We start from the raw sequence: 13,568 nt of genomic DNA, 5'->3' as shown, positions 1-13,568 counted from the left end.
TAATTATTCACTTCTAGAATTGGATACTTCTTAAATTTAATAAAAATATTATGGAACAAGTGTCAAACCTTAAGAAAGGCAGTCATATTGAGCATTGGAAAATAACTAATAATAATTAACTAATACAAATAGTACACATTTAGGGCTCCTTTTACTAAGCTACGATAGCGGTTTTACCGCGCGCTTAGCTCGCGCAGAATTGCCGCACGTGCTAGACGCTAACGCCAGCATTGAGATGGTGTTAGTTCTAGCCATGTAGCGCGGCAATTCTGCACGCGCTAGAAACGCTATTGCAGCTTAGTAAAAGGAGCCCTGCATTTTCCCCACCATCAAATTTCCCCGTTCCGCCCTACCTGGCTACTTTTTCATGCCACCCAGCTGGAAAAAATTTCTGGGGAGAACACTGTATTGAGACAAAAGGCTATCTTAAAAGAGTAGACCTTAGATAGCTCTACCTCTAATTGTGGGTGAAGTAGTATACATGAATTGAAATGGAAGAAGCACATTTTAGGCATTTGGGACTCCTATTTAAATTCCCTTTCACATAGATTGCACAACTAGACCTTGAATCCTATATAATAAAACCCTAGCCGCGCATGCGCACTTACCTGCGTGCTTCCGTGATCTCTGATCCGTGGCCAGCAGGAGTGCGTATGCGGTGGCCAGACAAATCGGAAAGCGGAGAAACACAGTACAGCCGGTGACTCCCCCCCTCCCGCCCTCACTCACCGCCAAAACAAGCTACTCTTAAGCCTCCTCCTTCTAGCTGGCTCACGCGCGTTTAAATTCAGAGAAAAGCTCTGCACCGCGCTAATGCTGGCCTCGCCGTCTTCTGTCCACTGCGGCCCGCCCTCTTTGACTACTTTCTGTTTCAACTAGGGTTGGCCGCAGTGCATAGAATACGCCGAAGCCAGCGGTAGTGCGGTGCAGCGCTTTTCTCTGAATTTAAATGCGGCGGCTGGGAAGGAGGTGGCGGGAAATGCTGCTGCTGCTGCACAGGGAAGGCTGGGAAATTCTGCTGCTGCACAGGAAAGGCTGGGAAATTCTGCTGCTGCACAGGAAAGGCCGGGAAATGCTGCTGCACAGGAAAGGCCGGGAAATGCTGCTGCTGCACAGGAAAGGCCGGGAAATGCTGCTGCTGCACAGGAAAGGCCGGGAAATGCTGCTGCTGCACAGGAAAGGCCGGGAAATGCTGCTGCTGCACAGGAAAGGCCGGGAAATGCTGCTGCTGCACAGGGAAGTGTGTGTGTGGGGGGGGAGGGGAAATACTGCTTCTGCACAGGGAAGGCCGGGAAATGCTGCTGCTGCACAGGGAAGGGTGGGAGGGAAATGCTGCTGCTGCTGCACAGGGAAGTGGAGGGGACAGAGAGAGAAAGGGGGCCTGGGAGCAATCTTGGTTTGCTTTGGGGGAGGGGAGACAGAAGGGGGCCATGGAGAGACAGAAAGACAGACAGGCAGGCAGCGCATTAGAACGAAAGACAGACACACAGAGACAGAAAGAAAGAAAGACAGACAGGCAGGGTGCCAGAGAGAGAACCAGAAAGAAAGAAGGACAGACAGCGGGAGGGAGAAAGACAGAAAGAAAGGAAGAGAGAGACAGGGGCAGGGAGAGACACAGAAAGTAAGAAAGACAGACAGACATATATTCTAGCACCCGTTAATGTAACGCGCTTAAACACTAGTATATTATAATTGCATCCACTGTTGGCTTGGTTATTTCTCTTCCATCTACAACTTTAGGATCCTTTAGTTGGGTAGAGGTTGTGGGGCAGGTTGGGATTTGGGTCACCTGGGGTTAGAGCTTTAGAAATGGTTGTTGTAGGGGGTTGTTTGCTGGGGATGTGGTGGGTAGGGGGTGAAGAATAGGGGTGAGGGGTTGTAGAGTTTGATCTGTAATGATACTGCATCCTTGGATTTCTCTGTTACTCCTAACAAGGGCTCTGATTGATATCCTATTTGTTTTTCTAGCGTTTAGACAACCTGTTGACCTGACATTGTTTTCTTTTTTAACTTCTTGCCTTGCTTTTGGAATTATTGGTCTCAAGGCACAGATTTCAAGAAAAATTGATAAAACATAAATAAATGATAAAATTGCTTTGGTTGGACCATGGCAAGGTGGTATATCAAATCCCATGATTCTTTACACAGACATAGCAGCCCACAAATGCACACAGAAATATATATGCAAAAGAAACACACATACACGCACATATATAGACACACACAGAAGCAGAAGAGTTTTAGAGAATTCTATGAGCTATGTTCTGCATGCTTTCCCCACCTGCACTAGTAAACAGGGTGGATTTAATTTAAATCACTAGTTAGAAAGACTAAGATTAAATCATTGTTTTCTACAGCCTCATTCTTGCCTTTATAGTCTTAATAATCAGAATAGGTTAGTTCTTGATATACGGTACTCCTCAAAACAGTCCACTACAGAGTTCCATCTAACATCTTGTGGGATTGTTAACTTGGCTTCACCGATTCTTTTCAGAGCTGCTGCAGCAAAATTATTGTTACAGAAGTATTTAGCAATTTCAACGTCATTAATTGTTACAAAGGGGTGCTGAAGAGCTCTCAGCCCAACCAAGATAATGATGTGGAGGATATGGTTCAATCAATGTTCTAAAAATGTCAAAACACAGAATTTTGTTTCTGTAAACTGGCATTTAATACTCTTTTCAGCTACAGTGGCAAAATAGCGCTCAAAATTTAGGACGTTGGTTGGCTGGCTAAGAACTTTTCAGTACCCCTGTATTTCTGGGACACTGAAGTTTTTGACTAGGAGATGCAATAAATGAATACCTACAACCATATGTTAGCTTGTTATTCTCATCGTGCTCTTCTAAATTTCTAATTATCTTGGATACATTTGCAGCACTGTCTGTGACTAAATTGCGTACTAGATATTTGAATTTTTGTTCACATTTTATTATAGCTTTTGCTCCTACTTCCTACAAGTATTCTGCTGTATGTGCATTTCCTAAGGTATCAATTGTTTCTGCAAGGATCATTGTGGACATTACTCCACCCATCAAGACTTACCAAAAAATTAAAACACTGCATGAATATACAGCCTCATGCTACATAATTAAAAAATAATCTTTATTTCATTATTAAATTTTGGACTATAATGTATCTTAAATAGAAAACTCTCTTTAGATAGATTTTTCCTTAAAAAAAGTATTTAAAAATCCAATTTAAATAAAAACAAAATCTCTGATTTGTTTTTTGTTTTTATTTTTAAATCATTGATTTTTATCCACCCTGCTGGTAAATAAAAACCACTTGCATTAAAACAAATCAACCTTTCTACTGTGTAATTTTCCTTTTATATAAAATTAGAAAAAGCCTAAGAGCTCCTTTTACTAAACAGCTCTAGAGGTTTTAAGCACGGGTCAGTGAAGTAAAAGTTCCAATGCTTATAGAATTATTATGAGCATGAAGCATTTACCTCACCGGCCTGCGTTAAAAACCTCTAGTGCTGTTTAGTAAAATCTACTGTAAGTTTTAAATGTAAGTGATAACCAATTATAAGATGCTAAAATCAATGTTTTTTTAACAAGAAATTAATTGAAGAATTTCAGATTTACCTTATAATACCATTCGTGAAACTTTTTACTGCATTCCTCACTACAGAAATCTCGCACAGAACCGTCAAATTCCTTTGTTGCTGCCTTCTTACATAACTGAAAGCAGTAGTTGCATGTAACACATTTCAGTCCTAAGCGTCGTGCAAAATCCTGTTTATACAGCAGCTTACAGCCTAAAAAATGTAAATTGCATCTTATGAAAAACAATTTAGTTTCATATACAACCAATGTATTCTGAAAAATCATGAACAATATTTACAAGCACCAATAAGGGAACTTTTTTAAACTTAAATATTCAGATTTAGCAACATATAGGAAAATACTGAGCTTTCACTTTTAAATTTTAGTAGACAGAGCAATTAAAATGGCTAGTATTAAAAGAAACTTTATATAAATGTACAGAATTCACAACCTACTGAGTGTGAGTGGGTTTTTCTGGTAAACTAATTTTTGCCATTTCTGTTATCCATTGTTCTAATGAATGGACCATTTATCACAAACTAATAAATCACAATCGCTGGATAAAAGAACATTTTGACTTGAAATCAACCCCAAACTACAAGGAATCAGACTGTCAAAAACAAATGTTTTTGGTTATGAGAAAGAGCTTGGTGGAGGTATTATATAGGAAGATTCCCATGATTGGGGAAAAAGTGTCTGTCATATCTAAAGACCAGCAAGAGGCTATGAGCCAAAGAGAGACTTCTCAAATTCCAATGTATACATATGGGAGCAATTTTTGTTGAAAGCTTCCATATGTATTTATTAAGGTAATCAGAAGTGTCTTTTTTGGCTAGTAGCTCCTTCCTGATTTCTCCATACAGTTGAGAACAATAGGGTTGCTTCTACTTTTGGGTTTACCATATGAAAATGCTCAAATCAATAGCATAAGGTTCAACACAGAAACATTCTATTCTCAATTGGTCAGGAAGGAAGAAGTTTATTCCCCCACCCCCCTTTTATGAAGCCATGTTAGGCTTTTATATCATTGGCAATGACAGTATTAGCTCCAACACTCATAGGAATTCTATGAGTGTCGGAGATAATATAGCTGCAGTCGGCGATATAAAAGCCTAACGCAGCTTCATAAAAGGGGATTATATTTTATGTTAAATCAGTGAATAATACATGCCCATAATTTGAAACCTCATCCACTGCAGCCACATTTTCCTTTTAGGTGTATATGGTTAAAAGCCATCCTTTGTAAACTGGACAAAATCAAATTTGGTCTTTCAGAGAAAATCCCTAATTTGCATATCAGAGGGGCAAACCTCCAGAACATACTGGTGGTGTCAGCTTGCCATCAAAAAACAGAAAAATTATTTGGCCTTTTTATTTAGTACAAAGCACAAACATAAATGCTAAGCCATTAGGAAGTGAACTAGGTTCCAGTTTGTTCAATCAATCTTTAAATTCTAGGAAATAATTTTTGCCATTATGTATTAGAAAAACAGCCAAACAAATTTTTAAACTTAGGAAATCAATATACATGTATGCTTTTGAACTTTAATAAGCATGATTATTCTGGTTTATATTTTTATTTTGTTTATGAAAAACAAAAAATTCATATGCATTTTTGAATTTACTCTTACCCCCACCCCACTTTTACAAAAGCGTAGTGCATTTTTTAGTGCAGGCCACAGTGGTAACAGCTCCAATGCTCATAGAATTCCTATGAGCATAGGAGCTGTTACCATTATAGCCAGTGCTAAAAACTGCACTACGCTTTTGCAAAAGGGGGGTTGGTTATCGATATAATATTGTTTTAAAATAAAACAAAAAAAAAAATTTCAGCCAAGTCAACACAAAGAGCATAAGCAGCACTAGGCAGTGCAGGTAATTCAGTTGCCTTGCTTTTTTTTCAATCTGAGTAAGAGTAACATAGTAGATGACGGCAGATAAAGACCCAAATGGTCCATCCAGTCTGCCCAACCTGATTCAATTTAATTTTTTTAATTTTTCTCTTCTTAGCTATTTCAGGGCAAAGCTCTTTCCGGTACTGTGCTTGGGTTCCAACTGTCAAAGTCTCCTTCAAATCTCACTCCAGTCCATCTATACTTTCCCAGCCATTGAAGCACTCCCCAGCGCATCCTCAAACCAAAAGGCCATATACAGACACATACTATGCAAGTCTGCCCAGTCAATATTTGCTATTATTTTCTGATTCTAGATCTTCTGTGTTCATCCCACGCTTTTTTGAACTCCGTCACCGTTTTCCTCTCCACCACCTCTCTCAGGAGCGCATTCCAGACATCCACCATCCTCTCCATAAAGTAGAACTTCCTAACATTGCTCTTGAATCTACCACCCCTCAACCTCAAATTATGTCCTCTGGTTTTACCATTTTCCTTTCTCTGGAAAAGATTTTGTTCTACATTAAAACCCTTCAAGTATTTGAACGTCTGAATCATATCTCCCCTGTCCCTCCTTTCCTCTAGGGTATACATATTCAGGGCTTCCAGTCTCTTCTCAAGTGTCTTTTGGTGCAAACCTATCATTTTCGTTGACCTCTTCTGGACCACTTCAAGTCTTCTTACATCCTTCGCCAGATACAGTCTCCAGAACTGAACACAATAATCCAAGTGGGGCCTCACCAACAACCTATACAGGGGCATCAACACCTTCTTCCTTCTACTGGCTACGCCTCTCTTTATACAGCCCAGCATCCTTCTGGCAGCAGCCACTGCCTTGTCACACTGTTTTTTCGCCTTTAGATCTTCGGACACTATCACCCCAAGGTCACTCTCCCCGTCCGTGCATATCAGCCTATCACCTCCGAGCATAAGCTTCTCTTTTTTTGTCCAGTTCCCAAATTACTCATCAGTTTCAATATTAATTCCTGAATTATCCCAAAAGGAAAGGGGGTAATAAAGCTATATCTGCTGCAGCAGTTAAAGACTAGATTACCAGGTCATTGTGTCTCTGAATAAAAATGTTTAAGTGTCTTCCACCAGTTCATGTGTGACTTCAAAACTTCAGCAGCAAACTAACATCTCTTCAACAGTAATAGATTTACTTTTGTATTGATTATTACAAGAAAATGAGTGGGAGATGGAAAAAGTTGAGCATGTGCTCATCTTCCTGCACAATGCACCCCTCTGGGAAGAGAGATGGATTGTGTAAGAAATTTATCTTGCTATGTATCTACAGAATACATCTGCTACAAACAAGCAACTTTGCTTTCTCTGTAGACAGGTAGCATGAATCTTCCACATAAGTGGGCTTATTCCATCTAAAGACTACTTTTGGAGAACAAAAATGTGTTTTCCAAAAAGTGACTTTTGAAGGAGGAATATGTCAAAACTGGCAGACTAAGCAACCTGAAATCTCTAAACCTGACTCACCTAAGCAAATTAATTTTTGAATACTGATTTTTGCACTGCACTGGTTCATCCATCAAGACTGATGCAAACAATGTGAAATTCTTGATGTTTCTTCTTTTATGATGAGCAGCATTTCCCTTGCTAAATTCAGAAATTTAGGATATATGAGGGTGGTTTGAAAAGTTTGGTATAAAAACAAGTAGGCTCCATTGAGGGCTAAACATTTACTCTAGCGAGTTTCCAATTGTATCATAAGCTATTTTTCCTACGACACAAAAAAAAAGAAAAAAAGAAAAGAAAATTCACTGGATTCTCAAAACTTACTGTGCCTTTAACAATGGTCACATAACCTGTTCCAGACTGCTTAGCATGGCAGGATTTTACCACCCAATTATCAGAACGGATCACTGTGGTCTTGTCCAAGCTTCCTAGCAGACTCTTATTCTACCATGCAAATGTAGTACAACGAGGTCATTACCATTAAAACGGTAGTAAAATGGGCTTATTAATATTTAAATAAGCACCCAGGCAATTTTCTATGATTGCTGGGTGTTTCTCCAAGCAAAACACTGGCTTTTAATGAACAAAAATGACTGGCTGGTCTAAGACTGCCGGTACTGTGAAAGTGTGTCTCAAATGCATGCTTCTGGCTGTAGCTCATGATAAAAATGTTAAAAAGCACACTATACACAAATTATAATATAGTGATGGGAAAAAATTTCTAAAGAATGCATCTTTAGCACGTGTATTTGAGGTATGTATTAAAGGCGTGTCTTATATGCGTTTGTTGGAAGCAGACGATAGCACCTCCCCTCCCTTCCCCCCCATCCAATAGTACTGACACGACAATGTAGCATTGCTGGTAGTTCTCCGCCCCTCCTATCCATGCATGCCTCTTTCTGTGGACTATTCTGCACATTTGCCAATTGCTATCACCAGCGACTGATCTCATTTAAATTAGACGAACCTCCGCAAACCTCATTTGCATGTACAGTTCTTCAACATGACTCGTCTTTTTTGAATCATTAAATTTATGGCCGCTACAGCGACCCATCGGATTTTACCAGCAATATTAGAGAATCTGGCCTTAAATATATAGTCGTCAATAACTTGCTTTTTTATCAAACTTTTCAAACCACCCTCTTATAATCACCTCAAATACAGACATATCTCCTACTGGTAGAAGAAATGTTCAGAATGGGAGACCAGACAATTTTTCTTCTACTTGTCTTACAGAGTCCCAAATATAAAACAGAATCTACTGAATCCTCTGATAAAAATAAATATTCAGAGTGTGTAGAAAATATACAGAAGATGCGAGTTCATTAGTTACAATAACTCAAGATATCTGACTTCTTCATTAACAAAAGGTTCTCAATCTCTGACTCGGTATGATCTTAGTAGTCGTAAGGAAGACTTCTGTGAGCAATCCTTAGTTTGCACCAGGTTAGGGTACAGGAAAAAAAATTTTGATAACAGGTGCTAGTTTGAGTAAATGCTGGCATTTGAATAGGAAGATGATGATTCGTCAATGCCAATCAACAGAATCTTTGGTAATGTCTTCCTCTGATGCTTCACGGGTGAGAAATGTACTTCTGAATGAATGGTGAAATACATTCTAAAACTGAGTTATCAGCTCTTTGCTAAGATAACATCATATTATATAACATCTTTATTTCTTTTATGTATGTCTGTATCACTTTCTCTTCAACCTCATCCTTGGTTCAATTCTAAGCAACTGGTTTGTAATAACATCTGTACTAAAAGCCTAATATTCAACATTTGTGTCTAAACTCTGGACATAGATGCAGGGCAGGATTAAGTTCGGTGGGGGGGTGGAGTGTCTCAATAGCAAGCAGGAGGGAGTTGGTATCCCTCCTGCCATTTTTAGGGGGTTGGGAGCGCTGTTAGGGGGGCATCTGTTTTTTTCATTTTTTTTTATTGGCAAGATATTTTGCGTGTGTAATACCTCTGTGCAAATCATTTGCATGCAAAAAAGATAGTGAATCAATCACTGTCTCAAAATCAGCCAGGAATCAGCCAACAGCGATTGAATCGCTATCTTTAGTGAATCTGGGCCTAAGTCTTTCCAAACTCATATTAAACCCTTGAACAGTTCAAATGCTCAACATAATTTCAATTATTTTTGCTTTCAGTGTGAAAGGTGACTTTCAAATATGAGGACTGTATTGTTTGATCAATATATTCTAGATAGAAAATTTATCTTCAGTTAAACTATTAACAGGATTATACACAAACAGGATTATACACATCAAAAATAAACAAGCACAAACCTTCACTACAGAAAGGCTTTTTTACACCAGAGAATTTCACTGTTTCATGCAGAGTCTTCTCCTCTTGGCAGTATTCACAGTATGTCACTATGCAATGAAGTTTTTTATAGTCCTCACAACAAACAGTGCTGCAGAACTGATATACTTTATTCTAAATGCATAATAAAAAATACAAGTTAGATTGTGAAGTCTAGTTAAAATTAACTCTAAGCTATCAGAATTATATGGTTATACACAGTGAAATTAAAATTACATCATATTTCAAATACTCATGAACAGTTCTAAAGATTTCAAAGTAACAGGATGCAGGTCTTACAGCAGGAATGACAAAATTTTGAGACGTATGGAAAACATGGCATACCGAAGATATATGACTCAAACTCCCTCCCCTTTCCCCCAATAGTTTGACCAATGACCATTCTATTATTGAAAGATGCACTGGTTTCCAGTAGAGCAGTGGTCTCAAACTTAAACCCTTTGCAAGGCCACATTTTAGATTTATAGGTACTTGGAGGGCCTCAGAAAAAATAGTTAATGTCTTATTAAAGAAACTAGTGTTTAAGCCCGTTACATTAACGGGTGCTAGAATATATGCCTGTCTGTCTTTATTTATGTCTCTCTCCCTGCTCCTGTCTCTTTCTTCCTTTCTTTCTGTCTCTCTCCCTCCTGCTATTTTTCTCTCTCTCTCCCTGGCACCCTTTGTCTGTCTGTCTGGTCCCCTGTCTGTCTTTATTTCTGTCTGTCTCTCTCCCTGGCCTCCTTTGTCTGTCTGTATTTCTTTCTGTCTCTCCTCCCCCCCCCCCACTTTCCTTTGCAGAAGCAGCAGTGGTATTTCCCTTCCCCTCCAGGTCCCTGTGAAGCAATTCCCTTCTCTTACCGTGAGCTGTCCTGCTCCATTCGGCCCCTCCCTTCTCTTAATGCGATCTGGCCTGCTCCGTTCAGCCCCTCCCCCTTCCCTTCCCGCGGGCTGGCCTGCTGCGGCCGAAGGTTTTTGTTTCAAGTTTTAAAAATGCCGCCGGCGGCTCCTCTCACGCTGCTGATCCTCCTGTAAAGAGCAGCCTGCGATGGTGGCCGGCTTTAGCGAACCTCGCAGGCCTCTCTCCAGCCTCGGTAGCACGTTCCCTCTGACGCACGGGATCGCTTCAGAGGGAACGTGCTACCGAGTTGGAGAGCGGCCTGCGAGGTTCGCTAAAGCCGGCCACCATCGCAGGCTGCTCTTTACAGGAGGATCAGTAGCAGCAGTGGCGGCGGCAGTGGCGAGTGAGGGCCGAGGTGTATTCCCTGCCGAGGACGCGGGCAGGGAGAGAGCTTGCCTGGCTTCCAGGGTGAGTGAGGACAGGAGGATGGGAGTGGCCAGAATGTTTCCTGCCGCTGGGTTGGCTGCCACGGATCACACACCACAGCGGCAGGCAACACGAAATCCTAAGTGCGCATGTGTGCTTAGGGTTTTATTATATAGGATGACAATTTTGCATGAGGTAAAACTCTTTATAGTTTATAAATCTTTCCTTATGGCCAAGTCTTAATAATAATATTGTCATTTATAGCTAGAGAGACATATGATCAAGAAACTGTTTTATTATACTTTTGTGATTATGATAAACATACTGAGGGTCTCAAAATAGTACCTGGTAGGCCGCATGTGGCCCCCGGGCCGCGAGTTTGAGACCACTGCAGTAGAGGGACGAGTACTTTGTAAAATATATCTGTATTTTTTTTTTTATAAAGTTTTAAAGGAAAGATTAGGTTCTTACCTTGTTAATCCTCTTTCTAGTAGACATGCACTCTATTCCTGAACACTTGGGTAGTCAACCTCTTCTGAAGAGAACTCTTGTAGGGAGCTTAATTTGCATTCTTTTTTGTTCCTCCTACTTTACCTCTAAACCAGGGATCTTCTACTTTACCTCTAGACCAGGGGTCTCAAAGTCCCTCCTTGAGGGCCGCAATCCAGTTGGGTTTTCAGGATTTCCCCAATGAATATGCATGAGATCTATGTGCATGCACTGCTTTCAATGCATATTCATTGGGGAAATCCTGAAAACCCGACTGGATTGCGGCCCTCAAGGAGAGACTTTGAGATCCCTGCTCTAGACTGTGCTTCAACTCCTCAGTGCATAAAAAAGCAGTCAGCCAATCCTGGAAACAAAAGGAGGGGTATGGGGACTCTTCCTAAGAAACAAGTCGGTTCTGCTCATATCATCAAACATATAACAGATAACCAACATTTGCAATATATAAGGTAAGAAACAAAGTCACCAACTTGAGCACAACCTGCACAAAGAGTGTGGGAAAGATGTCTAGATACCCCCTGGATAGTTCAACACGGTAGCCACTGCTTCTATTTTTTTCCAGGCTGGACCGAAGAAGCAAGATGTCTGAATTGTCAGGTCTCATTGAGATAGGAAGCAGGCAAATTCATAGATGTCAGGGTGGGCTTCAGGAATAGAGTATGTCTACTAGAAAGAAGATTAATGAGGTAAGAACTTAATTTTTCCTTCTAGTACAACACACACTCTGTTCCTGAACACTCAGGACATAACAGAGCAATCCCTCAAGCTTAGAGGTGGGACAGATGAGCCTGCCACCAGAATTGAAGATCCAAATGTGGAGTCCTATTTGGTAGCCATGTAGTCTCTATAAAACTTTGTGTGAATATAAGCAGAGAAGACCAAGTAGAAGCTCTACAGATCTCTTCTGGAAAAACTGCAGAAGATTCTGTCCAGAAGAAGCAATACCTCTCGTGGAGTGTACCTTCACAGACATAGGTGGATGCTTTCCATTTCCAATACAGACGGAAGAAATGGTCATACAGATCCACCTCATACAGATCCACCTCAAAATTGTTGTTTTCGATGCTGGCTGACCTTTATTGGCTGCTCCAGCCAGCGCAAACAGATTATCTGACAATCTAAATTAATTAATAACTTCTAGATACCGCAGTAAGAGTCTGCGCATATCCAATGATTTTTAACACCTGATCATGTTCTCGAACCAGAAGGTGTGAAGGCAAGCAAGCATACTTCTTGGTTGTTGTGGAAGCTGGAAATCCCTTTCGGCAAGAAAGATGGGACTGTGCTATGAAAAGGATCTCTGCAGGACAAAGCCTGAAGTTTTGACACTTAAAACACATCTTGATGGTAAGGTCCATCAAAGAAGCTTGGTCTAGAGTCGCATAGGACAGACTTGCTAGCACCAAGAGAAGCAGATAAAGATTCCACGTCGAAAAAGGCTGTCACACTGGAGCCATAACATGCCCTTATAGATCTAGTTACATTAGGATGTGCAGCAAGGGTTCTCTTATTGATGCTGGGTCCAAAGCAGGAGAGCCCAGCTATCTGAATTCTAAGGGAGTCAACTGTTAAGCCCTTTCCTAAACCCTCCTGGAGAAAGGCGAGTATCACAGATATCAGAGCCGAGCTCAGGTCCTTGTTCATCTGAGTGCACCAAGTTTGGAAACAGTTCCAGACCTTTCTGTATGCTGCTACAATCAACTTTCTCCTACACCTCAAAATGGTGGAACCCACTCAATCCAAGTAGCCTTTGCACCCTATACTGTGCGCTGAAGAGCCATGCCAAAATTTGCATACGGTCATATAATGCATCAGCCATATAATCTGTCCCAGCCAAAAGTAGTTAAGGAATGACAAGCAGCTCCTGATTCAGAAGAGAGCAACATGTTTGATAAAAGGTATAGAAAACCTTTCATACGCCAAAAGATTGGACAAACTGGGGCTCTTTTCCCTGGAGAAGCGAAGACTTAGAGGGGACATGATAGAGACTTACAAGATCTTGAAGGGCATAGAGAAAGAGATTCTTCAAACTTTCAAAAACTACAAGAACGAGAGGCCATTCGGAAAAATTAAGAGGGGACAGATTCAGAACCAATGCTAGGAAGTTCTTCTTCACCCAACGGATGGTAGACACCTGGAATGCGCTTCCTGAGGGCGTGATAGGACAAGATATGGTATTGTAGTTCAAGAAGGGTTTGGACAAATTTCTGAAGGAAAAGGGGATAGAAGGGTATAGATAGAGGGTTAATATACAGGTACTGGACCTGGTAGGCCCCCGTGTGAGCGGACTGCTGGTCATGATGGGCCTCTGGTCTGACCCAGCAGAGGCACTTCTTATGTTCTTATGTAGCCTGACTTTACTACAGGAAGAGGTGGTCAGAGCAGACTGCGAATGAGTGAGTCCGCGATTCGTGAACCGAGAATTTGCAGAGGAATACTGTACTCCATCCCCTTAGCCTGAGAGCTAGCAAACATAGCCAGTTAAGTCCCAAAGCCAAGTAACATATCTGAACAAATCCATGACAAGGGGGTACAGGGAACGATACCCCAACAGCACAAGCAAGTCTT

General features: G+C 40.9%; 1 protein-coding gene across 1 annotated transcript in view; it reads right to left on the bottom strand.

The window, feature by feature from the left end:
* The window catches only part of ZMYM2 (zinc finger MYM-type containing 2), a 537,976-nt gene that overhangs the window by 225,040 nt on the left and 299,368 nt on the right, over positions 1-13,568 (bottom strand). Inside the window, 2 exon segments of the mRNA XM_033950396.1 lie at positions 3,594-3,766; positions 9,211-9,361. Coding sequence (XP_033806287.1) covers positions 3,594-3,766; positions 9,211-9,361 — 324 coding nt within the window.

This window comes from Geotrypetes seraphini, chromosome 6, assembly GCF_902459505.1.
Source record: "Geotrypetes seraphini chromosome 6, aGeoSer1.1, whole genome shotgun sequence".
NCBI lineage: Eukaryota > Metazoa > Chordata > Amphibia > Gymnophiona > Dermophiidae > Geotrypetes > Geotrypetes seraphini.
This window is presented reverse-complemented; position numbering and strand designations above follow the sequence as displayed.